Source organism: Mauremys mutica, chromosome 4, assembly GCF_020497125.1.
Source record: "Mauremys mutica isolate MM-2020 ecotype Southern chromosome 4, ASM2049712v1, whole genome shotgun sequence".
NCBI lineage: Eukaryota > Metazoa > Chordata > Testudines > Geoemydidae > Mauremys > Mauremys mutica.
The window spans coordinates 139,739,386-139,765,829 of NC_059075.1; the positions used below are offsets into that span (position 1 = coordinate 139,739,386).

At 43.6% G+C, this 26,444-nt stretch overlaps 1 protein-coding gene across 3 annotated transcripts; it reads left to right on the top strand.

Moving 5' to 3' along the window:
• Positions 1-377: 377 nt before the first annotated feature.
• Positions 378-26,318, top strand: PFKFB2 (6-phosphofructo-2-kinase/fructose-2,6-biphosphatase 2). Of its 3 annotated transcripts, none has more exons than XM_045015924.1 (17): positions 378-533; positions 1,192-1,330; positions 4,621-4,746; positions 6,202-6,298; positions 8,369-8,435; positions 8,564-8,638; positions 9,230-9,286; positions 10,352-10,476; positions 10,870-11,077; positions 15,151-15,297; positions 16,241-16,345; positions 16,936-17,065; positions 19,730-19,792; positions 20,438-20,511; positions 22,979-23,158; positions 24,370-24,441; positions 25,460-26,318. In XM_045015924.1, exons 2-16 carry the CDS (start codon positions 1,234-1,236, stop codon positions 24,394-24,396), a joined length of 1,578 nt encoding a protein of 525 aa, XP_044871859.1. In that variant the 5' UTR covers positions 378-533; positions 1,192-1,233; the 3' UTR covers positions 24,397-24,441; positions 25,460-26,318. The 3 variants fall into 3 exon arrangements, with proteins under 3 accessions (XP_044871859.1, XP_044871857.1, XP_044871860.1); XM_045015922.1 differs by having other exon boundaries at positions 379-533; positions 24,370-24,392; XM_045015925.1 differs by lacking the exons at positions 378-533; positions 1,192-1,330 and adding an exon at positions 7,979-8,024 and having other exon boundaries at positions 4,711-4,746; positions 24,370-24,392.
• Positions 26,319-26,444: the final 126 nt, after the last annotated feature.

The following is a 26,444-nucleotide window of genomic DNA, read 5'->3' on the forward strand; positions in this document are numbered from 1 at the left end:
CTACTTATTTGCATAATTGCAACTTATTTGCATATCCGAACTGCCTGTTCTTTTACGCCTTCGCAGTTCAGTGGAAAATAATTGAGCGTTCTGAGCTCATTTACATGCCATTTATCTATGGACGTATTTGCATCTCAGTTGCACCCTTTGCCAATGGACGCGTTTACGCCCCGTTTGCATGTCTAAGCCTATTCTAATGGTTCCCGTTCATTTGCCTAGTTTGGTCCCGCTCCTCTGGTTCCACGGGTCTCCCCCTAACACGGCTGCCGCGCTGCGGCTTCGTCACGTGGGCGCCACATTAGCATATCATTTGCATCTCGTTCCCGGCCCGCCAGCCTCAGCTGGTGCCAGCCGGGCAGCGCGCAGGGGGTGTGCGGGCTCCGCGCCGGCTGGTTTGCTGCTGCTGCAGTGCGGGGTCGCGCGAGCCGGCCGGTCCAGTCACGTCCTGGCTGCTGCGGGAGGCTCCTGGGCGGTGTCTGAGGCTCGCAGCGCTTGGCAGGTGCAGCAGCCGCCTGGCTGCCCACCCCTTCCCGGTACGTCTCAGCGCGGAACCCGGTCCCGGGCTCGTGCGGAAGGCTGGGGGGGTTCTGCGCCTCCGTTCCCCCGCGCGGCGAGCGGGTGTGTCGGCGGGGGGGCTCTGCAGGTCGGCACCCGATGAATGGCAGCAATCCTGGAGCGGGGCTTGGGAGTGCCTGGCTGAGAGACCTGCCCTGTCCCCTGCTCAGAGGATGCTGTCAAACCAGCTGGGATTCTTTCCCAGCCTTGGCATCTCGGGGACTGCCCCCCCTCCCCCTCCGAAACAGTGCCTAGTGCTGCATAATGACTTTGGGAGGCTGGGGAAGGCTGTTCCTTTATATTTTTAGTGACTTACAGGGAAGGGGCAAAAGTAGGTACTCTCCCCCTTCTGTTCCTTGGCTGAGATGGTTCATTAATGTCCCAGGTGAGGGAGGTATTTTTTTCCTCCTCTGCTTCATTTTTCTGTGCTTTGCCTTATCTTGTGCCAACTACATTTGTTACCACCTACGTATGTTGCGACCTGCTGTTGACCTTGTACTGTGGCTCTGAGACTGTTCTATGGTTTCCTTTCCCTCCCACCCGGAACAGCACAGATAAGTTGCTATGCATCTTATTTTATTCTGCCTACTGGATTTCACAAGGATTTGTTTCTTGGTTCTTCTTTTCTTTTCCAAGAGCCTAAAGGTCCAACACTGACCAAGTGTGCGATTAGCAGCAATGTCAGGACATACAGCATTAGTCCCAGAGCAGAACAACAACAACAGCAACCAGGAAAACAAAACTTCAAATATGAGAGTCTCAGAAAAAAAGTGCTGTGAGTATTTGTGACAGTCTTGGGAAAATAGATCTTGTGTCTTGCAATGAATTTCTCTTTGACTACTTCTTTTTATAAACGGGTAAGTCAGTCGTGCTTTATTCCTTCTAGCTCAGTGCAGTAGTAAACACAAATACAATTTAATCCTTAGTGCAACTCTATAGACTTCAGTGGCATTACACCAGGAATGAATTTAGAGCTATTTAAAATCCTGAAATGAGCTGCGCATGAGTGCAGGATCAGGATCTTTAAAAAAAAATCGTCCTACCATGCACAACTTTTGTTTTTAAGTCTTTAACATAAACATCTTGAATTATTTTACTTTTTCTGACTCGATAGCTGAATTATGTCCCCCACGCAATCCTCAGTACAACAGTGGTAGTGCTGGCTTCCCCCATGTCACCTCCCCAAAGTACTTCAGCTCTGATCTGGAGGGTTGTTCCTTTTGTATGTCCCAATCAGTTCTTGACCTCTCTGCTGAGGCTGCTAACAAGGGGAACAATTGTGATGTGTTTTTATGATGTCCACTTGGAACTGAGATCCCCAGAAATAATTTCATGTAGGCTCCTAAAGTAGTACTTCACGGGTTTATAACTGTTTACAGTTCTTGTTTGTATCACTTCTAATTATATTTGTTACATGTTTTGCTCTTCTGGACAAATGTTTACCTTTCGAGTTAATAATGTTTTGGAATTCAGCTGTTTAAAAAAGAACTCTGTTTTAATGTAGATTAGAGTTTTAATGTAATCTCTGTTCCTGAAAACCACCCACATGTACTAGGCAACAAGTAGCACAACTGTACTTGAACAGTGGTTTAAAATAGCCCATCATGAAACGTTGTTTCATATTTCTGTCTAATGTGCTTCATCAGGCAGTGATCTGGACATGTTACATCTCTGAAAGAATCATAGAAGATTAGGGTTGGAAGAGACCTCATGAGGTCATCTAATTCAATCCCCTGCTCAAAGCAGGACCAACACCAACTAAATCATCCCAGCCAGGGCTTTGTCAAGCCGGGCCTTAAAAACCCTTAAGGATGCAGATTCCACCACCTCCTTAGGTAACCCATTCCAGTGCTTCACCACCCTCTTAGTGAAATAGTGTTTCCTAATATCCAACCTAGAACTCCCTCACTGCAACTTGAGACCATTGCTTCTTGTTCTGTCATCTGCCACCACTGAGAACAGCCGAGCTCCATCCTCTTTGGAACCCCACTTCAGGTAATCCATGTTTCAGCTAATCATTTTTGTTGCCCTCCGCTGGATTCTCTCCAGTTTGTCCACATCCCTTCTGTAGTGGGGGACCAAAACTGGATGCAATACTCCAGGTGTGGCCTCACTAGTGCCAAATAGAGGGGAATAATCACTTCCCTTGATCTTCTGGCAATGCTCCTACTAATACAGCCCAATATACCGTTGGTCTTGTTGGGAACAAGGGCACACTGCTGAATCATATCCAGCTTCTTGTCCACTGTAATCCCCAGGTCCTTTTCTGCAGAACTGCTGCTTATCCAGTCCGTCCCCAGCCTGTAACGGTGCATGGGATTCTTCCTTCCTACATGCAGGACTCTGCAATTGTCCTTGTTGAACCTCATCAGATTTCTTTTGGCCCAGTCCTCCAATTTGTCTAGGTCACTCTGCACCCTATCCCTACCCATATCCCCGATATGTTGAGTTGATGCCAAACCTAGTGTCTACCAATCTCCATTGAAGTCTTTTAACCTAGCTTTTCCAATCTTCTGTTGACATAGGCCAGGAACTGATTTCAGCAAAGAATCCCAAAGGTATTTGCTCAGTAGGAAGGATGCGCACACACAATACTATGATTAGGGCTGCATAATCACCGGAGGTCTGTTTTGATTTTTACTGTTTTCCAAGTATCTCTCCCCCATTGAATAGCTTTATTAGGGATTACTTTTTCTCCACATGTACTAGTTGCTCTTATGCAGATTACACTCATTTTGTTATTTCCTGCTTATATATCTAACCATTCTGGATCTCATAACACAGTGTCTTTACTGATTTTTCAAAACCTCCCAATCTAGGTCACTCTGGGAATTAAAATTTAACATCTTGTTTGCCTCTTCCTCCAGATTCTTTATAAAGCTATTTAAAGGGACATCATCAATTTAAAGGTTATGCTTGTGTTTAACAATGTTTTACCTACAATTGTTGCAAATAATCCTTAAAATTACTATGACTGGAAGAGACTGTGGGGAAAAATATTTATTTTTTTCCCATTTGCTTACTTTGTGCATTTGACAGCACTTGGTACAGATGGCTTCCCCAAAGTCGGTTTCCCTGTTGTTTGTGTAGGTTTTTGTGCACCACAACAAGTGAGAGAAGAACAGTTCTAATAATAGACAAGTCTGGCTATAAAACTATAAAAAAAAATGGGCATGGTTGTTTGGGGGCAGGTGTAGTGCACAGATATATCTTTAACAAAGTCTTTGAAACTGATTAGATTTACAGCTGACAAAGCCCCGTCAGTATTGCAGTTAGATTTGCATTTTATCTTGTGTGGCGAAACCATCTCAACTGGCCATTTAGACATTTTGTCCATTCCATGTTCCATTCAGTTTATATTCACTTGCTTTGATCAGTTTAATTATGGCAACACATGCTCCCATATCCCTGTCTATAATCAGTGTCTTTCATATACGGTTGTTTTATAAAACTCAGTTTTACTTAATTAGTGGATTAGTTAATCTGTTGCTTTTGGGAAATTACGTAACTTTTTTTTTTTAAAAGAAACAAGAAATTTTATGCAAAAACAATAATGGTAAAAAAAATCCTGCTTCTCAGCAATAGGCTAAACATTACTAATTTAGTTTCTCAGATCATTTATTGAGTATGTTAAGGAAGGAAATTAGATTCCTGTCTGCTGTCAGGAGAGAAATATGATCTCTTTCATTAAAGAATTTTTTCCTATGTCCTTGACAGTTACTGCTTAATAGTTAAATATATTTAACTCTGGCTGACGTATTTTGGCTGACACATTAGTCACACGTTATTTTCCCTGTTCCCGGTGGCTGATCAGTCGTTAACCTACTTCATTAGCTAACTCCCGAGAGAGCCATGCTGTGGTCCAGTGATTGCTATTAACGTTTAATTGGCTGGAAGGGCATGATAATGAATCAACTGTGTGTTTCATACAGTAAGTAACCTTTTGTGTGGCTGGTAGATGGGCAGAGGCAGTGAGTTATGCCAGAGATGAATTTGGCTTCTGATTTGGTTTTTATTCTAAGCTGTTTTAATTAGTTTAATGATTTCGCCTCCTCCTCTTTGCAGCATGGGCTTCTTATATGACCAACTCCCCTACTTTGATTGTAATGATTGGCCTTCCTGCCCGGGGCAAGACTTATATGTCCAAGAAATTAACACGCTACCTCAACTGGATTGGTGTGCCTACGAAAGGTCTGTACGGATTTTTGTACATGGTAGCTTAAAGCGATGGATGGGTCAGGGAACTGGCAATGAGACATTTGTTTTAATCTAGCCCAGGTTTATAGTCACTGAAAGTTGTCATAACTTGGTAGCTACTTTATGAGGTGCTAGCTTCATTGTTGTCCCCGGTGAACAAGCGTCTACGACATAAAACCTTATTGGCAGTGCCAGCAAAGAGCCCTAAGATTCAGTTATCCATAGCAACTGAATTCCACTTGAACCCTTAGAGGTGGTTTCTACAAGCAGATTGGCAAGGGTCAGTATGTCAGGGAAGCTTAACTAGCGTTACTCAAGCTGTATCTATTCTGTGCTTAGAGAGGGAACATCATCCCTGTGCAGAGGGGCAGCACAAAATCTGTGCGGTACTTATGTCCTCAAAGTAGGTCTTAAGTGCTTCATAGACCCTTGTGCTGGCCCTCTGCACAGGTGAATTTCAGTCAGACAGAGGCCTTTGGTTTCCAGGGCTGCCAAATTTGGTATCTTTTCAGCTTGGAAAAAAGGAGACTAAGGGGGGATATGATAGAGGTATATAAAATCATGAGTGATGTGGAGAAAGTAAATAAAGAAAAGTTATTTACTTGTTCCCATAATATAAGAATTAGGGGCCACCAAATGAAATTAAAGGGCAGCAGGTTTAAAATAAATAAAAGGAAGTTCTTCTTCACGCAGCGCACAGTCAACCTGTGGAACTCCTTGCCCGAGGAGATTGTGAAGGCTAGGACTATAACAGATTTAAAAAGAGAACTAGATAAATTCATGGAGGTTAAATCCATTAATGTGTGTTAGCCAGGATGGGTAAGGAATGGTTTCCCTAGCCTCTGTTTGTCAGAGGGTGGAGATGGATGACAGGAGATGGATGGCACTTGATCATTACCTATTAGGTTCACTCCCTCCAGAGCACCTGACATTGGCCACTGTCGGTAGACAGGATACTGGGCTAGATGGACCTTTGGTCTGACCCAGTACAGCCATTCTTATGTTCTTATGTTTTCCGAGAACTAAATTCTTCTTCTTTAGCAAAGTGCATGAGATATTATAAAGCCCCTTCTGCTTGATTTGGGTCTCTTCTCCTTTCAGTGAGTGCATATAATCCTGCTTAATGGGAATAGGGATTGCACATGAACATACTGATAACTAGGAGGATAGTTATAAAAAATGTGGATTCACTTGAGGAGATCTGGGAAAAGGTACACACGATTCTGAAATTCTATGGTGCAGTTTAAGTGTTTCAGATTTCAGTCATAAGGAATTCTCGTGGTGTTTGCGAAAGTTAATTTGAAGTAAAATTGCTGGAAGATTTTAGTTGGACGGATAGCTCATAAATTGCTGTAATCAAGATAAGGATGTGATTCACCTCTTGGCTCACAGCCAGGTAACACATGTTTGTGAAATGCTGCAAATCACACGTCTTTGTTTTTTGTGAAGTGTTTAATCTAGGAGTATATCGTCGTGAAGCAGTGCAGTCGTACAAGTCCTATGATTTTTTCAGGCATGATAACAAAGAAGCCATGAAGATTCGGAAGTAAGTCTGTGTCAGAGGGTGCAACCCAACTTGAATGGTAGAGGAAAAAGTTCATGTCATTCTAAAGTCTGTGCAGCTGGTTTTAGACTATACCTCTGATTGTAGGAAGTGACATTTAATGTCAATAGACAAATATGGGGTTAAATTCTGCCACCATTGCTTAGGTTGAGGAGGACTTTATTGCATCAGACCTCCCATTGATTTCAATAGAGACTACTCACAGAGTAAGGTGTTACACTGTGTGAGTAAAGATGGCAGATTTGGGCCTGCAGTGAATGTTTTGTGGAGTGGATTAATAATTTGTTCCACCTGAGGAAATTCCAGATTATTTTACAAGTTTTAAAAACTGCATTGGGAGCATGTGACAGAATTGAATTTTGTGTAGACTAGTGCTCTTCAAAAAAAAATTTTTTTTTTCATTAAATCCTCATATTCCCACCTCCATTCTCCTGGTTGCTGGCACTTTGAAAAGGAGGAAAAAAAGGTAGTTGACCCTTGCCCAGTTGATGATACAGCTGTCACTATACAGGTTTAGGGGTACTAGAAACTCCAAGAACATCTTTAAATGAATACCTGGAATTATATAGGGAGAAAGTAAATTAACCCTACCCGGTAATTTAATTTTGCAGACAGTGCAGGGGGAAATTTCCAAGCATGTGAACTTGCTTGTGGCTCTTACAAAAGAGAGAGAGATTGTTGTTAAACTCTCTAGTAATTTGAGCTTTTGTGTGGTCTCCGGCATGCTCGACTATACCATTTTATAGCCCCTATAATCTCTGTGTATTTCTCTGTACCTTCCAATAGGATAAAATATTTAGGGCTTCATCCTCCCACGAGTATTTGTGGCAAAACCCCCATTGATTATAATGGCAGCAGGATTATGTTTTTTCCGTAGCTATTGAGATCAAAGCTTAGTGACTGATAATTTTTCTGAATTCAGCATTGCTCTGGAATTTGCTTCTGAACTCAGCTTACCTCTAGGTCAGTCTAAAAGTCATGCCGTTCCAGGGTTCTGGTTTGATTTTGCACTTCACCACCAGAATAAACAATTCCCAGCTTCAGACTCCAGATCACTTTTCTTACAGACATTTGCACACAGCAGGACATCAACACTGTAGTATGAATTCAAGGTGACAAAGCAGGCTTGTTCCATAAAATTCACCTATCGAGGCTGGGGGGCACACACTCTGTGTGCTTTGTTGGGTATCCTGTGCACGCCATTAAAACAGGAGGCCTCATGCCCTAGAAGCTGGGTCTTCAGGGTGGGCATGAGGCCTCCTGTTCATGAATAGGTAACAAACTTCAGATCCTCTTTAGCAAGTTGGCAGAGATATAACTATTCCTCCAAGAAAGTGCCCTTTGGTCCTTGTTCGAGCATGTTTACAAGCTGCCGTGCTCTCTCGCCCCTTGACTGGAGCATAGATATGTTCTTTTAAGGAAAGTTTATCCTTACAGATGATTGCCAAGGATGAAATCCTTGCTCCGCTGAAGTCCATGGCAAAACTCCCATTGACTTTCATGGGGTGGAGGGCAGGATTTCCCCCCAGGCATACAGTAGTGGCTGTTTAACGACGAGACATCCTGGGGAGAGATGTCAAATGATACTAAAACAATAAATCTAATAAAGGGGCTAAACCTGCTTCTATTGAAGTCAGAGGGAATCTTGTCATTTACTTCCAGGAATGCAGAATGGGGCCCAAGGGACAAAACTCAGATGATAAGAGAGGTATGTAATACAAATAAAAAGCAGATGGATTAAAAAGTCCTTATTGTCCAATTTAGTGACCAGTTGGGAGACCTAGATTCAGCTTCGGCTCCCAGAATCTATCTTCCCTGGTGGGCAGCGCATCTGTCCCCAAAGACTATGACTCCACAGAGACCCATTTGTTCCTTTAAGGAGAGATGGCAACAGACTCCTGAGCTGGAAAGATAGAGTGCTCAGAACAGAGGCATTTAAACAGGGTTGGCTCTGTAATTTGTCCCACTGTAAGCTCTGGAGTCGTGATTCATGAGGCCTGGAATCTGACCACTTTGCACTGTCTGCAATGCTGCCAATTTCTCTCCTTACAGACAGTGTGCCTTGGTGGCTCTGGAAGATGTGAAAGCTTATGTCACAGAGGATGGCGGACAGATAGCTGTAAGATAACACTTGATTATACTGAGTTTAAATCAAAAGAGTATTAAATCAAAGCCTGAGATATTCATCCAAACTCTTCTGACAGCTTTAAAAACTGTAGCTAATGTTTTTTTTTTTTTTTCTGTTAGGTGTTCGATGCAACCAACACGACTCGAGAGAGGAGGGACTTGATCTTAAATTTTGCTAAGGAGAATGCTTATAAGGTGACTTTCATTGATCTGGAATAAGGACAGTAGGAGTGAATGCCTCCTTTGGGTGTATCCCATTGCCATTAGCGTCAGTGCATTGGATGGCAGATTTGGGCCCTTATCTTTGTACAGTGCCGTTGTAGCTTCAGGGTTTGTGTCATCATGTCCACCTCTGCAAAGCTGGTTTGAAATGCCGTTCTGGTGTTGTTTTTCATCCATTCTGCTCCGGTGTCAATGAATATTTAAGGTGCACGGTAGGGGAGAATAAGCACCCTTCTATGCATATGTCTGATTTGGGAAGTACCCTGTTTTAGTGAATTGGCTGTTGGGATATCCCAAACAAAATATTCTGCCCTCATCAGCCCTTATCTCTCTGGAGCCCAGAGATCATGAGGATGAGTGTGGCACACATTCCTAAATAGACAGATAATAGGAACCCACTGTGAGGGGCAAGGTTAGTTTCTCACAAAGCATATCTGGCTAAATCTATCCCTGGGGTAACTCTGCTGACTTCATTTGTGGCTATACTGGGAATTAATATGGCCTATTTACATTACTCTAGAGGCTCTTAATTCTACTAAACATGCTTCATTGTCTCCTCTCTAGGTGTTTTTTGTGGAGTCTGTCTGTGACGATCCAGAAGTCATTGCTGCCAATATCCTGGTGGGTGCTGAATGTTCATAGGTGCAGTCTGTAGCAGCCTTCTCTAGGAGACTTGATGTTTGTCAGGGAAGGTCACGGACTATTATAGTGGCTCACAGTAACAGCTGAGATTCATTATTATTAGAGAGCCCTACAGTAAAGTTAAACCTAATCCACAGAACTCAGGGGATTCTGGGTTTAAAGGCTTTTACTCTCCCTCATTCTGTTGTACCTGCCTGTGGTCAGGTGATTCTGTGAAGTCGTACTGAGTGTTCTACACTGAGGTGTCTGTTTGGGCCTGTTGTTAATCTCTGTTACACCCACGTAAATTCAGAATAACCCAGTCGGAGTAAGATGAGTCACTCTGGATTTATGCTGTCCTAAGAGAGATCAGAGTCTGGCTCAAAGACTGAGTTCTAACTTTCATTCTGATTTTCCTTTCTGCAGTCACGAAGGGCATCCTCGGTTAAACTCACCCAATATTCTCTTACCCTGCTTTAGTGCAGCTTATGCCAGGATCAGAAAAACTGGTCTTTGTTATCTCAGTAGGCAGAAAGAGATTGAAACTGAACTGCTTCTAATAAGTGTAACTCTGCAGTTCTTATTCTGGTGCAGTGCTATCCCTGTATAAACTGCCTGGGGTGGGGTGCCCTTTGCAATACTGTATGCAGTTCTGATAGCCTTGTTCTGATGTTTCAATTCTGAAATAAGTGGTTAATATTTGCAGATGCATGGCAACCAAGACAGATGGGTTATTTATGTGGGAACTTGGAAACCAAACTAAAGCCATGAAGCATTTTATCTTGGAGCTTGATTTTATTTTCATAGGAAGATCTGCAGTAAGTGGTTTGTGTGGAGAGGCAAAAGTCAAGCCATCTGTCTCTGTCCCCTGACCAAATGCCACCCTGTGACATTTGGAAGTGTTCTTTGTTTCCTTTCCAGGAGCAGGTTCTTCACAGGGCAGATGGGAAGGGGAAAAGTAAACAGTGTTTGCTTGCTTGTTTGAAAATTGAAGAATAATGTCACTTATTCTGATTTATACAAAGTTTGCTTAACTTTTCTAAAATCTCTCTCTCTCTTGTTCAGGAAGTGAAGGTCTCCAGCCCTGACTACCCAGAGAGAAATCGAGAGTGTGTGATGGATGATTTCCTGAAGAGGATAGAGTGCTATAAAGTCACATATCAGCCCCTTGATCCAGATAATTATGACCAGTAAGAGGCGAGATTTAGCAGCATGTTGCATACTGGATATGCTGTGGAAACAGACTCATGGGCTGCTTTCTTTTGCCAGTTTTGTTCCCTAACCTAACATGCTGCAGTCCCTATGCTGGCAAAACTCTCATTGACTTTGCAATATGGGAGATTTGCTTGTGTGAAGCGTGCAGGATTATGTCCAACATGATTTGCAAGGATTTCTCTCTAGTGTATAAATGGGAATGTTTAAATAGAAAACTACACTACATTGTAATAGTCTGTCCTTTCTCTCTAAGAGTTTTCTAAGGCACCTCAATGCCAAGTGGTAGCAGCAGTATCAGTATTACAAGAATACACACATATTTTGCTTTAAAGATGCTGATGAGTGTCCTTGTTTTGTGTTGACCGTAGAGATCTTTCCTTCATTAAAGTGATCAATGTGGGACAGCGGTTCCTGGTAAACCGTGTCCGGGATTACATCCAGAGTAAAATCGTCTATTACCTAATGAACATTCATGTCCAACCGCGCACCATCTACCTTTGCCGGCATGGCGAGAGTGACTTTAACCTTGTTGGCAAGATCGGTGGGGATTCTGGCCTGTCGCCACACGGGAAGCAGGTATGTTCTTGGCAGTGTCAGGATTGGCATCCTTTTAAAGTGTGTCAGTATAATGGGGACCTGGATTTAGGTCAGATTGTCTGCTGGTGTAAATGGGCTCAGTTCCATGGACTTCAACAGAGTTTTGCTCATTTATGCCAGCAGAGAAATTGGCCTGCATCTGACTGTCAGGGGTGTGTGATTTCTCTTTTGCCTGGGGTTGAAGTCCTCACATTCACCTTCAGCAGTCACTCTCCGTGCCCCCCTGTAGCAGTGCTCCCTGCCAATGAGGGGTGTTCATTCTGCAAAGGATTCATTCTTTACTGTGCAAACAAGAATGGGCGTACATTTTTATGGATTTCCCAAGGTGCCAGTTAGACTGTAAAGCTGACATGTAATAGACTAAATTTGCCAATATGCGAAATGTTACTGCCAACATTGGGATGCAGTTTAATCAGGATAACTCCTCTTTAATGAATCAAGGGAGTGCTAGTTTACAAATTTTAATACTAGGTTCTTTGCCGGTCTACTTTTATCTTAGACAGTATTTCTGAGATCAGGACATTTTGTTATTCTTAACCAATCAGCAGTTTATTAATTCACCTAGAACCTCGCTGGTATATAAACAACAGTTGATTGATCAAGTCAGGGGCGGCTCTAGCTTTTTTGCCGCCCCAAGCACGGCAGTCAGGCAGCCTTCGGTGGCTTGCCTGCGGGAGGTCCGCCGATCCCGCGGCTGCGGTGTAACTGCCTCCGAAATTGCCACCGAATCCATGGGACCGGCGGACCTCTCGGAGGCACGCCACCAAAGGCTGCCTGACTGCCGCCCTCGCAGGCATCAAGTGTAGATACGACAGATCATCTAGGCGTATGCTGAATGCAAAATACACATGCAGTCTTCTGTGTGAGTAACACAGACCCAGCAACTAGTTGTTGGGATCCAGCAACTATTCTGAGGAACAAAACAAATCACCCTAAATCTTATTACATTTACTGATTGTCACCAGTATCTCTAATGCATTTATCACCCTTCAGGTAATTCTCTCAAAGAATAAGGCTGCCCTTGCCTTAGGATACTCTCTCTTATGAATTTGGTCCTTGCTATTTCTTGTGTTTGGTTTGATAGGGACTAGTTTGAAACGTCAAAAGCAATTGCTTACATTTCTTTTTTTGAAGGTCTGAGGGCAGTGTGCTTGGATTTACAAAGGAGAAACACATATAGAGCATTACTTAGTTAAAATCCACAGTTTGGTTACTTGGCAGTGTGACGGGCTGTCCACCCTTCACAATGTCTGAACAGGTAAAATAGGCCAATTAACCTTATAGGCTACACCTGGAGGAGAGCCAGGGACTGATGAGGCCTAATGGCTGATGAAGCCTCACTGGGGGAGAAGCTGGGTAGGGAATCTAAAGAAAGGAGATTTTTATTTGTAGGGGAGAGCCTGCAGTCACTTGTTGGAAGCAGAGAAGTAGGGAGGAGGAAACGGGGTCGGGGGAGAGAGGGAATGGGACAATAAGCCCTTGGATGCTAGCCCTGGGAAAAGGGTCAACCCCAGAGGAGTTGTGAAGAAAGAGAGTCCCCCAGCCCAGAGCCCTCACCCCCTCCCACACTCCAACCCCCTGCTTCAACTTGCAGCCCCCTCCCGCGCTCTGAATTGCTCATTTCTGGCCCTACCCCGGAGCCTGCACCCCCCAGTTAGAGCCCTCACCCCCTCCCGCACCCCTAACCCCCTGCCCCAGCTCAGTGAAAAAGAGTAAAGGTGGGTGAGAGCGAGCCACTGAGGGAGGGGGAATATAGTGAGTGGAGGCGGGGCCTCAGGGAAGGGCAGGGCTAGAGGGTTCGGTTTTGTGCGACTAGAAAGTTGGCAACCCAAGATGCAGGGTGGATGAGGGTGAACTGAGGGCTTGCACCAGGGCCGCCTGGGAGGGGGGGGGCAAGTGGGGCAATTTGCCCCAGGTCCCACAGGGGCCCCCACGAGAGTTTTTCGGGGCCCCTGGAGCGGGGTCCTTCACACGCTCTGGGGGCCCTGGAAAACTCTCACGGGGCCTGGGCCCCCGGAGCTTCTTCGGTTCCAGGGCAGAAAGACCCCCTCGCCGCCGAATTACCGCCAAAGACCCGGCACTTCGGCGGCAGGTCCTGCTTCAGCGGTAATTCGGCGGCGGGGGGCCCCGCCGCGAGTCTTCGAGGCACTTCGGCGGCGGGTCCCGGAGTGGAAGGACCCCCCGCTGCCGAATTACCGCTGAAGCGGAGGCCCCCCGCTGCCGAAGACCCCAGGCTCCCTGAATCCTCTGGGTGGCCCTGGCTTGCACCTGCGGCGGGGTCCAGGGCCAGAGCCCAAAGCCCCACGACTGGAGTCTGCTACCCACCACTCCAGGGCTGAGGCCTGAAATCTGAGACTCACTGCTCCCAGGAAGGTGGGGAACTCACTGGCTGCCTGCTCCTCTGGCGTTTGTGGATCCTCAGGGGGGCAGGGCCCACACCCTGCTGGTTCCCTCCCCCGGCTTCCCCCGAGTCACTGCCCAGGAGGTTTTGGCTGTAAGAAAAGCCTTTGGTGGCCACATTTGAGAAACGCTGCAGTTTCTATTGGCCACTTGAACGAGAGCTGAAAGCCATTCGGCTCCATTGTTTCCATTGATATCCAGCAGATGGCGCTGGCGTATAGCAAATGTCTTCAGTTCCTAGAAGACTTCAATGTTTCATTCATTTCAAAGATTTCTTTTATGTTGTTTTTTCTGTATTATCTATACTGCGAATTGGAATCTCTGCTCAGTTTCAAAGTTATGCCTTGGTTAGCTGCTTATATCTTTCAGTGAGACAAGGTGGGTGAGGTAATATCTCTTATTGGACCAACTTCAGTTAATGAAAGAGACGAGCTTTTGAGCTTACACAGAGCTCTCTTCAGGTCCTGGCCTGTAGCTCACAAGCTTGTCTCTCTCACCAACAGAAGTTGTTCCAATAAAAAATATTCCCTCACCCACCTTGTCTCTCTAATATCCTGGGACCAGCAACACTGCATATATCTTTCAATGTTGTTTCTCCTTTTAGTGCCATACAGTTCATACCACTTAATGCAACAATTATTTAGAAAGAAAGCGAACAAAATCTCTTTACAGCTCCTGTAAATTTAGTGGACTTAGTCCATACATTCTTTGATTATATCGAATACCTTTTATTTCACATCTTTCAGGGCTTGTAGTGGAACAAGAAACATTATTTTGAAAAGACAGACAGGGTAATCAGATCTAGAGAGATGGTACCTTTAATTCATAAAGCAGATAAATGTGCAGTTTCTAATTTGGGATAAAGATTGTTGGTTTGGATTTCTTGGGGTATCAGGAATCTTGACCTATATATGTTTATATTTCTATAGGTCACCTAGCAAGCATTCTTAACTGGTATAACTCTGTTTCTACACACAGCTCTGGTTCTTGATATGAAACAGTAGAGTACTCTGCACTGGAAAACAAGAAATACTTGTCTGTCATCTGATAGGGGCTCTCTTTAGCTAGACCAAGAGAGATGGAAGTCTCGTCCACAAGCAAATTATGGGAGTCTTTGGTTTGAGAATTGAGCAGGGGGTTGGACTAGATGACCTCCTGAGGTCCCTTCCAACCCTGAGATTCTATGATTCTATGAATAGCTGGAGGACTCCTTAACAAGCATTGGAGCTTTCCTTTCCTGAGGAAAGTGTATTTCAGCTCTAGTTTAACTGATGCTTCCCAGACAAGATGTCCCACACATTTGGATGTGCGGATTGATTCCCGTTGTCTTTAGTCCTCAGAGGAAGCTAAAGTTGGGAGCCCGTATGCAGTGATTAGTTGTAATCCTAGTTGCTGTGTTTAGCTTCCGGATTAAAAGGTGCCTGAGAGGGAGCTATGGTAACTTATTGCCAACATGTATTCAAGGCATGTTTGACATCTATACAGCTCACAACTGTGAACATATTAACTCTAGACCCAGAGTGGCAGAAATTGGCTCTGGATGGCATCAGTTAATGCCAGTCTGGTGAGAAGTTTAGCATGTTCTTTCACAATGAAGAGTGAATTCACAATGGTTACTTTTCTCATCTTCCAACTTGCTTCAATTTCTCCAGTTCGCTCAAGCCCTTAAAAAATTCATTGCTGAGCAGGAGATTGTGGATTTGAAGGTTTGGACGAGCCAGCTGAAGAGAACCATCCAGACAGCTGAGTTCTTAGGGGTCCCCTATGAGCAGTGGAAGATTCTGAATGAGCTTGATGCTGTGAGTACAGTGGGGAAAACATCTAAAGCTATACACTGAACGTATGGGGGCTTGTAAATAAGAATAGTGAACATGAAATAAAGTCTTTCCCCTCCCATCTAAACATTTTCTGAGCATTAATTACGCTTCACAACACTATGTGTTTATATTGCAACCCCTCACCTCTGTGAGCTATGGAACTGCTTGGTGTAAAATTGAAAATGCCGATGGATTTTTACCTGTTTAAGTATCCCAATGCTCTTTACAGCAGATACGATTAAAAACTCAATATTCAAGGTCCCAGGTACCTGCAACAGCCAGCTACAGCACAACGGGCATATGTTGGGCTTTCAGTGGTTCTCACTGTAATTCTTTCATGCAAATGAGCTGTAAAGATAATAACATGGAAATAAATACTTGTTTTCATTCTTTTCAGGTTTAAAAACCAACAAACCAAAACCACAGCCATAGAACATAAAGGTTTTGGTTTAAAATTCAAACTAGAAAACACATTGCAGTTATTTTGGGGGGGTGGGACTTTTGCTCCTTTGCGGAGGTCATTTCTGTTGTATTCATAGATTCCAAAGCCAGAAGGGACCATTGTGATCACCTGGTCTGATATCCACATAACGCAGGTCAAAAAAACCTCTCTCAAGAAACTAGTTTCCACAGTGCAGAGGTTGAGTCTCCTGTTCATCCAACTGATCTTGCCTGCCTGCATCTGTATAACGAGGATGTTAATGCTTGCCTACCTCTCGGGAGGGGTGGGAGGCTTAAGGAATTAATGTTTGCAAGCCCGCTCTATGGTTCTCAGGTGTAAAGTGCTGTGTTAGAATTACTCCTGTCTGTTACGAAATGTAAAACACCACATAGGCATAGAATCTTCTGTGTTCAGTCCTTTTTCCCCCCCAGTGCTTAAATCTATTGAAATAAATTCCCTCGTAACAAACTCCTCTTCCACCAGGGAGTGTGTGAAGAGATGACATATGAAGAGATTGAAACTCAGTACCCAGATGAGTTTGCGCTGAGGGATCAAGAGAAATATCTTTATCGTTATCCTGGAGGAGAGGTGAGTAGGTTTAAAATAATAACGTAGCTGAGTATGTGTAGCTAGGAAAGAAGGGAATAATTAAAACGAAGTTAGATTTATGTGGGAAATGGCAATAGACCTAATGGTAGTATCCCAAATTTAGCTGTAATACAGTGGGTTACTGATCAGTGACTATTTCCTTTATGGTGCCATGCAAGTGATACATTTTACAAATATGATCAAGTGGTATGAGGGTTATTGTATTATATCCTTGGGACTGTGGGCAGACATAGGGGTCCTTCTGCGTGGAGCTCGTTGCGGGGAGAGAGCCATAGACATGATTATTTAATGTAGTTTATTACTTATTTTTATTTACATCTGTTGAAAATGTTGCTCGAAATCTGACTATCTCCACAAATTTAGGGGCCAGTTACCAATCCAAAAATATATCTAGATCCACCCCCCCCAGTGCTATCAGTTCTTCTATATCTTCCATATTTTAAGATTTTTAACCTGTGTTTTGATTAATGTGAAGCAATTTTAAGCCCTGCTCTCGGTTCTGGCATCTCCGCATGCTTGTGAAACCCCTAAACATCCTTATGCTGTTGAATGTTTCCCTTGATTTCTAGTCATACCAAGACTTGGTCCAGCGTTTGGAGGCTGTGATTATGGAGCTGGAGCGTCAGGGCAGTGTTCTGGTTATTGCTCACCAGGCTGTTATGCGGTGCCTGTTGGCCTACTTCCTTGACAAGAGCGCAGGTATGAAAGTAAATTCACTGTGTTAGGTTGGGGTTTTCCATTTACATAACAGAGCTTCTGGAAGGGAGACTTGCATTATTCATTTAATTTAAAAAAAACCAGAACTTTTTTGGGGGAAAAAATTCAGTAATATAGTACTTTACAATTCTCAAGCCTCTTTTAGCCCGGAGTATCTGTAAGTGCTTCACAAACAGTTCTCCTTGCAGTGCCACTGAAATGCAGCCACTTTGGGTGTGTGAGTTTAGGAAGGTTAGTCTGGATTGGCCCCGTTATTGGGACTTGAGAGATGTGGGTTTCAGTTCCTGTCTCTACCACAGACACTTCTATGACATTGGGCAAGTCACTTAATCAATTCCGTGCTTCAGTTTCTCATCTGGAAATGGGAGGATGATACCACTTTACCTGATGGGTGCGAGGAGGATAAAATCCATTAATGATTGTGAAGTGCTCAGATACAGCAGTGATGAGGGTCATGTAAGTAATTAAAGAGAAAGCATCACCCAGCCAATTTCTGGACAGCAGTGGGGCTAAATGGCACAGGGAAGGGAAATTGTGTCCAAGGACACGGAAGTGAACTCTTAAACTCCTGAAGTGTTTGCCACGATCTTTAAGATCCACCAGGCAGATACCCTTAGAGACCTGTGGCTGCAAGAAGCTATGTGGATGAATGGACGGTAAGGTGGATAGAAAACTGGCTAGATGGTCAGGCTCAACGGGTAGTGATCAATGGTTCCATGTCTAGTTGGCAGCCGGTATCAAGTGGAGTGCCCCAAGGGTCGGTGCTGGGGCCGGTTTTATTCAATATCTTCATTAACGATCTGGAGGATGGTGTGGACTGCACCCTTAGCAAGTTTGCAGATGACACTAAACTGGGAGGAGTGGTTGATACGCTGGAGGGTAGGGATAGGATACAGAGGGACCTAGACAAATTAGAGGATTGGACGAAAAGAAATATGATGAGGTTCAACAAGGACAAGTGCAGAGTCCTGCACTTAGGACGGAAGAATCCCATGCACTGCTACAGACTAGGGACTGAATGGCTGGGCAGCAGTTCTGCAGAAAAGGACCTAGGGGTTACGGTGGACGAAAAGCTGAATATGAGTCAACAGTGTGCCCTTGTTGCCAAGAAGGCTAATGGCATTTTGGGTTGTATAAGTAGGGGCATTTCCAGCAGATCGAGGGATGTGATCATTCCCCTCTACTCAGCACTGGTGAGGCCTCATTTGGAGTACTGTGTCCAGTTTTGGGCCCCACACTGGACAAAATTGGAGAGAGTCCAGCGGAGGGCAACAAAAATGATTAGGGGGCTGGAGCACATGACTTATGAGGAGAGGCTGAGGGAACTGGGATTGTTTAGTCTGCAGAAGAGAAGAATGAGGGGGCATTTGATAGCTGCTTTCAACTACCTGAAAGGGGGTTCCAAAGAGAATGGATCTAGACTGTTCTCAGTGGTAGAAGATGACAGAACAAGGAGTAATGGTCTCAAGTTGCAGAGGGGGAGGTTTAGGTTGGATATTAGGAAAAACGTTTTCACTAGTAGGGTGGTGAAGAACTGGAATGGGTTACCTAGGGAGGTAGTGGAATCTCCTTCCTTAGAGGTTTTTAAGGTCAGGCTTGACAAAGCCCTGGCTGGGATGATTTAGTTGGGTTTGGTCCTGCTTTGAGCAGGGGGTTGGACTAGATGACCTCCTGAGGTCCCTTCCAACCCTGAGATTCTATGATTCTATACACTGCAATTAGACACCCACGACTGGCTCATGCCAGCTGACTCGGGCTCGCGGGGCTACGGCTGAGACTCTTTAATTGCGGTGTAGACGTTGCAGCCCAAACATCCACACCGCAGTGAAACAGCCCCTTAGCCCGAGCCCTGTGAGCCCACGTCAGCTGGCACAGTGTAGACATTGGAGTATAGACATACCCTAAGTGGGTGGGTCTCTGAGGAATTTTGCTATTGAATCTGCTATTGAAAGCTACTTCCACTGGGTGGCAGGTTAGGAACAAAACAAAACAAAATCCCTATCTAAGTACAAAGCCTGCCTGTTGGGACTGTTGCTGGCTATGCGGGAGGGACCTTGGGAGGAATCCTGGCCCCACTGAAATCAGTGGTAAAACTCCCATTGATTTCAGTGGAGCTGGGATTTAAGCCCTTAGGTTCAGCTCGTGGTCTCTTGGTCCCAAAGCTGGCAGGCAGGGAGTGATGCTTGCGAAGGCAGCGTGATCCGAACTTGGGGTGGGAGGAACTCTCCTGGCAGACTGAGTAGCAGCAGTAATGTGCCCTTAGATGGAATGACTGGACCTGTGACTTGGTGGCTCAGTTGAAGCAGGAGGGAAGTGCACAACGTTGATTCTGGGGTGTCCCTCAGGACTGCAGCAGTAGACTCCAGGAGAGATAAGGGGATGTCAAATAAATTATGAGGCGGTTACCTTCTGCATCAGCTTTTCAGAAAACAAAGGCCCTGATCCTTCGAAGACTTACCCACACATTTTAACTTTAAACACGTGAGCCATCCTCTTGAACCCCATGGTACTTCTCATGTGCTTAAAGCTAAGCGTGTGTGTAAGTCCTTGCAAGATCCGGGCCAAACTGAGGAACCACAAAATTCCTGCATAGTTCAAACTGTGCCCAGTACATGCCGTGTTTAACTTCTCCTTGTCTGGTTTCAGACGAGTTGCCATATCTGAAGTGCCCCCTTCACACCATATTCAAGCTCACACCAGTTGCTTACGGTAAATAGTTCCCTTTTTCTCACTTAGCTGAATGTTTGTGAATTTGCTCGGCAATTTGATATCAAAATATAAATGCAAAATTATGTCCTGTTAAACATTTAAGTGCTACATTTATTATAAAAGTTAAAGAAAATAAGGGGGAGGCAAAATGAGTGAGAACGTTATATTTTTATAATATACATAATTTATATATATATAAAAAATGAGTAACAACCAGTTTCTTCTAAAGGAGACCCATTATCTCTGGATTATATTTATTGACCCGGAAACTGGTTTTTCCCTCCAGACTTGAACTCGTACCTGGGAATGAACTGAACTTGAACTAGTTTTCACGTCAATAAGTGTAATCCGTACAGCATGTATCTTTGTGTGAAGGCTGCCCTTGTTTACTAGCTCCACTTCTGCAGCAAAATCTACAGAGAAAGTAATTACAATGTTGTATATCACACACACACACGTAGAATCAGTGATTAATATTAAATTTAAAGTACTGTATATATACAAGTTCTTTACAAAAGAAGAAACTGAATTATTTATTGTCTCTGCAAACATCTGAGTCCAGTTGCCAGTCATTTAACTGAGAATAATTGATTTTAAAAGAAAATCTAGTTCCTCTTTTGAAGTTTCTCTTTTCATTTGGTGAAGGGTGTAAAGTGGAAACGATCACCTTGAATGTTGAAGCAGTGAATACCCATCGAGACAAGCCTTCTGGGAGTACTGTAAGTCTTTACTGAAAATCCCTGCTCTTGATTCGGGATTGGCAAATTACACAACTAGAGCCTGCATCAAAGATAATATTGCAAATCTGAACAGTCACTATGGAGTGCCTGCTAGAAATTTTCCATTCATTTCAGCTGTCACAAAAACTGCTTTTGAAGTATTGCCCCTATAAGGATAATTAACTTCTTTGAGCAGAACTATTGCAGGTTTAAATTTTCCAGATATTTCATTTGTTGTTTCCAAACATGAATGGGAGAGAGTTTATTTTAAAAACTATTTCAATAACCATATTATGACAACTGAATGCAAAGTTTATCAATACAGCCTTTTTAAGCTTTAGGGTGATCATCCCAATGTGTAATGATGCATTTCCCCATTGTTATTGCTATGATCTGTCTTTTTAAGGTGCTCGTTCTATAATTCTTTAACGTGAGCTCTTGCTCATATTTCTAAAGTTATAAATAGCATTGGACAAAAGTCATAAATAAACTTCTTGGTTGGCTTTAACTCTGGTTCACAAGATCTAAAAAGCGGTGGAAAGGTCAAGGTCAGTGCTGTAACTGGTCTGCCTGGAAAGCTAAACCTTCAAGGCACCATCAGTGCATTTGTTCTACTGCTGTTGATCCAGATATATGTAGTTATCTGAGGCAACTAGAAAGGTCTTTTGTACCCTGATCTCTTCGTACTGATACTCTTAAATTTAGTAAAGACACATCTACGTATTCTGTGCAAATAAGGACATTCTGACACGGCAATTTAGGCACACATAGTGGGGAATGACTCCTTAGGACTACAAGGTGAATATGAACACCGACCTTAGCCATCAGTATGTTAGGGAACAGAAGATTGTGGCAACGTGAGAGCCAAATTCAGCCCTGGTGTGGGCGGTTGCACCTCTACTGAAGTGCAGATGTTGGAACAGCAGTTAATGTGTAACAGACTCTGCTGCTGTCCCCAACTCTTCCCTAGGCTTCGGAGCCCAAGCTCTAGCCTCAGCCATAGCTCCAAAGTGCTGTCTGTACAGCTATTTTTAGAGTGCTAGCACGAGCCCCGCTATCCCACGTCTGTCGACCTGGGCTGGGAAGCTCCTTTCCACGGGTTATGTAAGCACACCACAAGGCCCACATTCAGCATCCTACCCTTGTTCAGCAAAGCACTTAAACACACGCTTAAATTATCTGCTGAATTGAGGCCTTACGGCCAAGTTTTCAAAGGTTGCATCAGTTATTGAGTGTCCACCTTTACACGCTGACGCAGGGCCTGATAGTTCAGAGGTGCTGATCATTTGCAACTGCTAGGGTCAAAAGATGGCGAACACCTGGACAATCAGGCTCTGCGTGTTCACGTTGAGCACTCAAAAACTGCAGCCCTTAGAGTTAAAGGCCATCTGCCAAATCCTGCTGGGTTAGACTGGTGTATATTGGAAGTGATTCCATTACATTTAGACACGCTTTTGAGAACTTGGACCTTTATCTCTCTGTGCTTTGCAAAGCGTATGTAAAGTGCTGTGAAGATGATTGTCATTAATACCTATTTCTAATCTTGTTGAATTTTTTGTGGCATCTAAATTGTCTTATTATTGAACTACAGGATGACAAGAGAATCATAGATTGACAAATTTGGAAGTTGTAGACGGGCAAAAAGTTTTGAAGGTGTCTTGCAAAGGCAACACCTGCATTGAAATGGCCACTCTGAGGAGATTCAGCAAAATTTCAGCGGCTAGTTCAATTTTGGTGTTTTATAATTTGTACTCAAATTGCGCTAGCACTGCTACCTTGTTCCTGTGTGATACTCAGCACTGCGTCATGAAAACAGTAGGAGCTGTTACTATTTGATTCTTTGCTTTCCTGGGAAGATGCAGCAGGTCTGAAAATAAATCCAAGTGCTTGGGGAAATTTTACTATCAATAATTTTTTTTATCTGCATCCTGTTTAAAAAAATCTTGAACCCACAGAGATAAGGGAAATAAAGCTGTTACAGTGCAGTGACAAGAGTGCATTTTAACAGCAGCTACTGGTTGAAAGCAGTATCTCAGCTGTTCTGTGTGCAGAGGGTCTAAGGTAAAGGGACTGGTTAGAAATGGATAACTTTAAAGAAGGTGACAGGTGAAATTTGATAGTTGAGGGGCCTGATTCTGTAGCCACCCAGAAGTTTAAATTTACTCCTATGCAGAGGGCTAGCACAAGACCTATGCACCTTGTGAATTCTCAAAATAGGACTTCAGTGGTGCATACAGTTTGTGCTGGTCCTCTGCACAGAGGAATTTTTCCATTGACTTCCATGGGCTTTGCATTAGGCTTCAATTGGTTTGAATAGCAGGTCTGCCTGCAGAGCAGTAGCAGGATTAGGCTTCTGGTTATGGCAAGTGGAAAGTGTCTCTGGCATCAGGAATATCTTGGCATGAACTTTGATTTCAGATTGTGGTTCTGCTTTTCATTCCTTGTAATATCCTCCATTTTCAATCAGAACAACCTTCCAAAGAGCCAAACCCCTGTAAGGATGAGAAGAAACAGCTTTACGCCTCTGGCCAGTTCGGACACAATAAAGCGCACACGCAATTATAGTGTTGGGAGCAGGCCTCTCAACCCAGTGGGGTCTCCGCTATTCCCAGAGACTCGAGATGGGGCTGATCAGCAGAAGCTACAAGTCAGTGTTCAAGTGGTAACTTTTCTATCTTATCCCTCTCTCCCTGGTCAAACACAGAACTAATGGCCAAACAATTACTCCTGTTTTCCAATGGTTCTGTGCAATGCACAAATGAAATGTCTTGAAGTTTAGATGCCTTATCATCATCCCTGCTTTAAAATAGCTTCAGATTACAAATTCCTTAAGAGTCAGCAAATTGCGGTGCAACTGCAATCGTGTAAGCATAAAATGCCCTGCTCCCTGCAGAATGAATGTCATTGAATAACAATGAGTTCCTGGTTTGTGCGTTTTAAAATACGATTCCCCTTTCCAGACAGACAAGTTGATTTTTAAGGGACTCTCTGCTTGCCCGAATGTCATAAGGTATATGCAACAAAGTGATCCTCTGTTCCCAGTGCAACTGATCAGCAGCTTTGCATGCATGATCTTGTTGCGGGGAGAAGTAATTCTGCCTCTTTGTAAATTGAAATGGATTAGTCTGTTTTTGTTGTTCCAAGCTGGATGCTTAGTTTTTTGCACTTCACACTGCATAAATACTGAATTGTAAGTAACACTTTTAAAGCTGAGGTCCTGATTCACCAGTGTATCTCTGCTTTCACACTGGTGTTGCTTCGCTGATTTCCACAAATAAAAAAGAATAGGTAACGTGACAGTTTGGGCCCCCGTTCAGTTCTAATAATTCTACTGTGGTAATAGTAAAACACAGGTCTAAATTTTCAAAAGTGGCAGATTTGGGATACCCAATTTTAAGGCACTGTAAAGGAGCCTGTATTTCAGAGGGCACGTGATGAAAATGGAGACACCCAAAATATCTAGTCACTTCTGAAAATCTGAGCTACAGAGAGTATGTTTTAAAACCTGAAAACATCCCTTTAAACTTAGTATTTAAAAACCATTTCTCCCTGTACTGACATTAACGTTGCAGCTTATCAATATGGAATACACTGAACTGGGCAGAGCCATTTAAATGAGTGTTCAGCCAAAAAAACTGGTTGACTGGCTGGACTTCATTGGTGCTTTAGGATGCAGTTTCCCTGGCTTGTATGAGGTAGTTGTTTCTTATACAAGCCTGCAATGGTCCCGCCTTCACATGAGATTCTGGGGGTTGTTTCAGTTTTTCCTTGTTTTCTGCTCTGCTTCTATATTATTATTTTTAGTCTATTTTAAAATGCAGTATGAGCTATCCTGTGCTGTTTCTTTTTTCTTTGCAGCTTCAAATGGGAAGTGCTTGCTTGTGAGTATCACTGAGCATAGCTTGTATGCATTCTCTCTGGGTTTGTTTAGTAAGTAGCAATTCTTTTAATTATAATTGCATGGCAATCATTGTGGGGATGGGGGGGGACAATGAATGCTTGGGGCAGAAGGAAATCATTTGTCACATAATAATCCAGCAAATCAAAGAAGGGCCATCGTTGGTGGAGAATCTATTTATCATAGGTGAAATTCATCATCTGCAGAGGCAGGTGCGAGGGTTGAAATGGAATATAATGGTGCATAGGCTTCATGCTGGCCATTTGCAGAGGGGTGAATTTCACCCCAGATCAGCAAGATTACTGGGATAGATGAATGGTGTATCAGGCCCCAAATATGTTCTGGGTGTAATCCTGTAGAAATCATTCCGTGGAATTACACCAGGCGAGATTTTGGCCCTAGGTGTCTGTTTACAGCACAGGATGCTAGTAGCTGTAGTTTTGTTGTTGATCCATGCTAGGAATTCCCTACTGAGATGAATAAAGGGTGAGTTATGTACAGGGGTGGATGGCATGATGCAGCCCTCATCTGCAGGACTTCAGAACCATTTACATGAAGAGTTTAATAAATTGGAGGAGGGAAAGTTCTGCCCGAGTCTAGTGGCCTGAGCCAGGAACTTCTTGAGTTTTAATTCCTGCTGGGACACCAACTCTCCGAGGCCTTGGGCACATCTCTTACCTTATCTGCCTTAGTTTCCCCCTATGTGATAGGCAAGTATTATCTCGCAGGGTTTTTGTGATGGTTATTTAATTATAGCCTAGTCTCAAATGGTGCTGAAAACCTTCAACATCCATTGACTTCAAGTGGGGGTTGAATTAATTTCCCATCTTACAGGAGAAACTTGGTCCCTCACAGGATTGTGAACTTTGTAAAGTGCTTAGACAGTGAAGAGTGCTATGTTAGTGTTAAGTATAATTATTAATCTTCACTATCAGATCCCATAATCCTCCTGGAGGGGTGAATTGGATGGGGCTGAAGGATACTGTAGCATCTCTCTTTCTCACATCCAGTGAGAGAGGACATAAATAGTCTATTATCCCTTCTCTCCAGGGAGTCAGCAAACAACATCACCTGTGAGTCCTTGGTTTCTGTCTCAGCCACCAAGTGAGGCTGTCGAGCGAGAGGAATTTAGTGTCACACTGTACAGAATGGCCAGGAAATTACCCGTGCTTCCCTTTGTGCCTGTGTTGCTCAGATCCAACCTTGCTGACCATGAGGCCCTTTCTTGTCCCTGCTTTAAATGCTTGAGTGAATGTCACTGCAAATGTTAATACAAATATCTCTTGATGTACTTGATGTTTCAGTTTATGCCTTACCTGTGAAATTGACTTCTGTAACTTTGATGTTGCATTTTATTTACCTTATTTGTGAAACGGATTGTGCAATGTGAGATTTGGTTTTATTTAACTTCGTTGTGGTTCTTAGTAGGTGTCTCTTTGGGTTTTGTATGTGTGTGTTTAATGTTATCACAGCGTTTTTGCTTTCTCCTCTGGGGAGTGGTATCATTTTCTCCTATGCATTTGTCGCAATTCCATTTAAATGCCTGTGGTATTGCTTATTTGCCAGTTGTTGAATACTCTTTGCCTAGAGAGCTTTACCCATTGTGGTTGCTTGCCGCCACGTGGATATGGAGTGGAAGTTGTTTTATGCCCAGTTGCAGCCATTTGGCATGAAATCTCTTTCTCTCTCCAGTGATTTTTGACTGTGCCTGGAACGCCCTTCTATACTCAACAATGTTACTGTTGCTACATTGAATAAGTGACTTTGCTTCAAAGGAATATTCTCAAAAGAAGCTGAAAAATGTTTGCATTAGAACAAGGCCTTCAAAAAACTGTCTCTCTCCTTGGTGACCACCTTGGCAGCCAGAGGAATGTTTTAGAATTGGGGTCTGGGAGTCAAAAGTTATGGGTTCCATATTGACTAATTTTATGGCATTGATCAAGTCACTTAATCTCTCTGTACCTTGGTTTCCCATCTGGGGATAGTACCCATGTTTATAAAGCACTTTGAGATCATCCAATGAAAGGTGCGATAT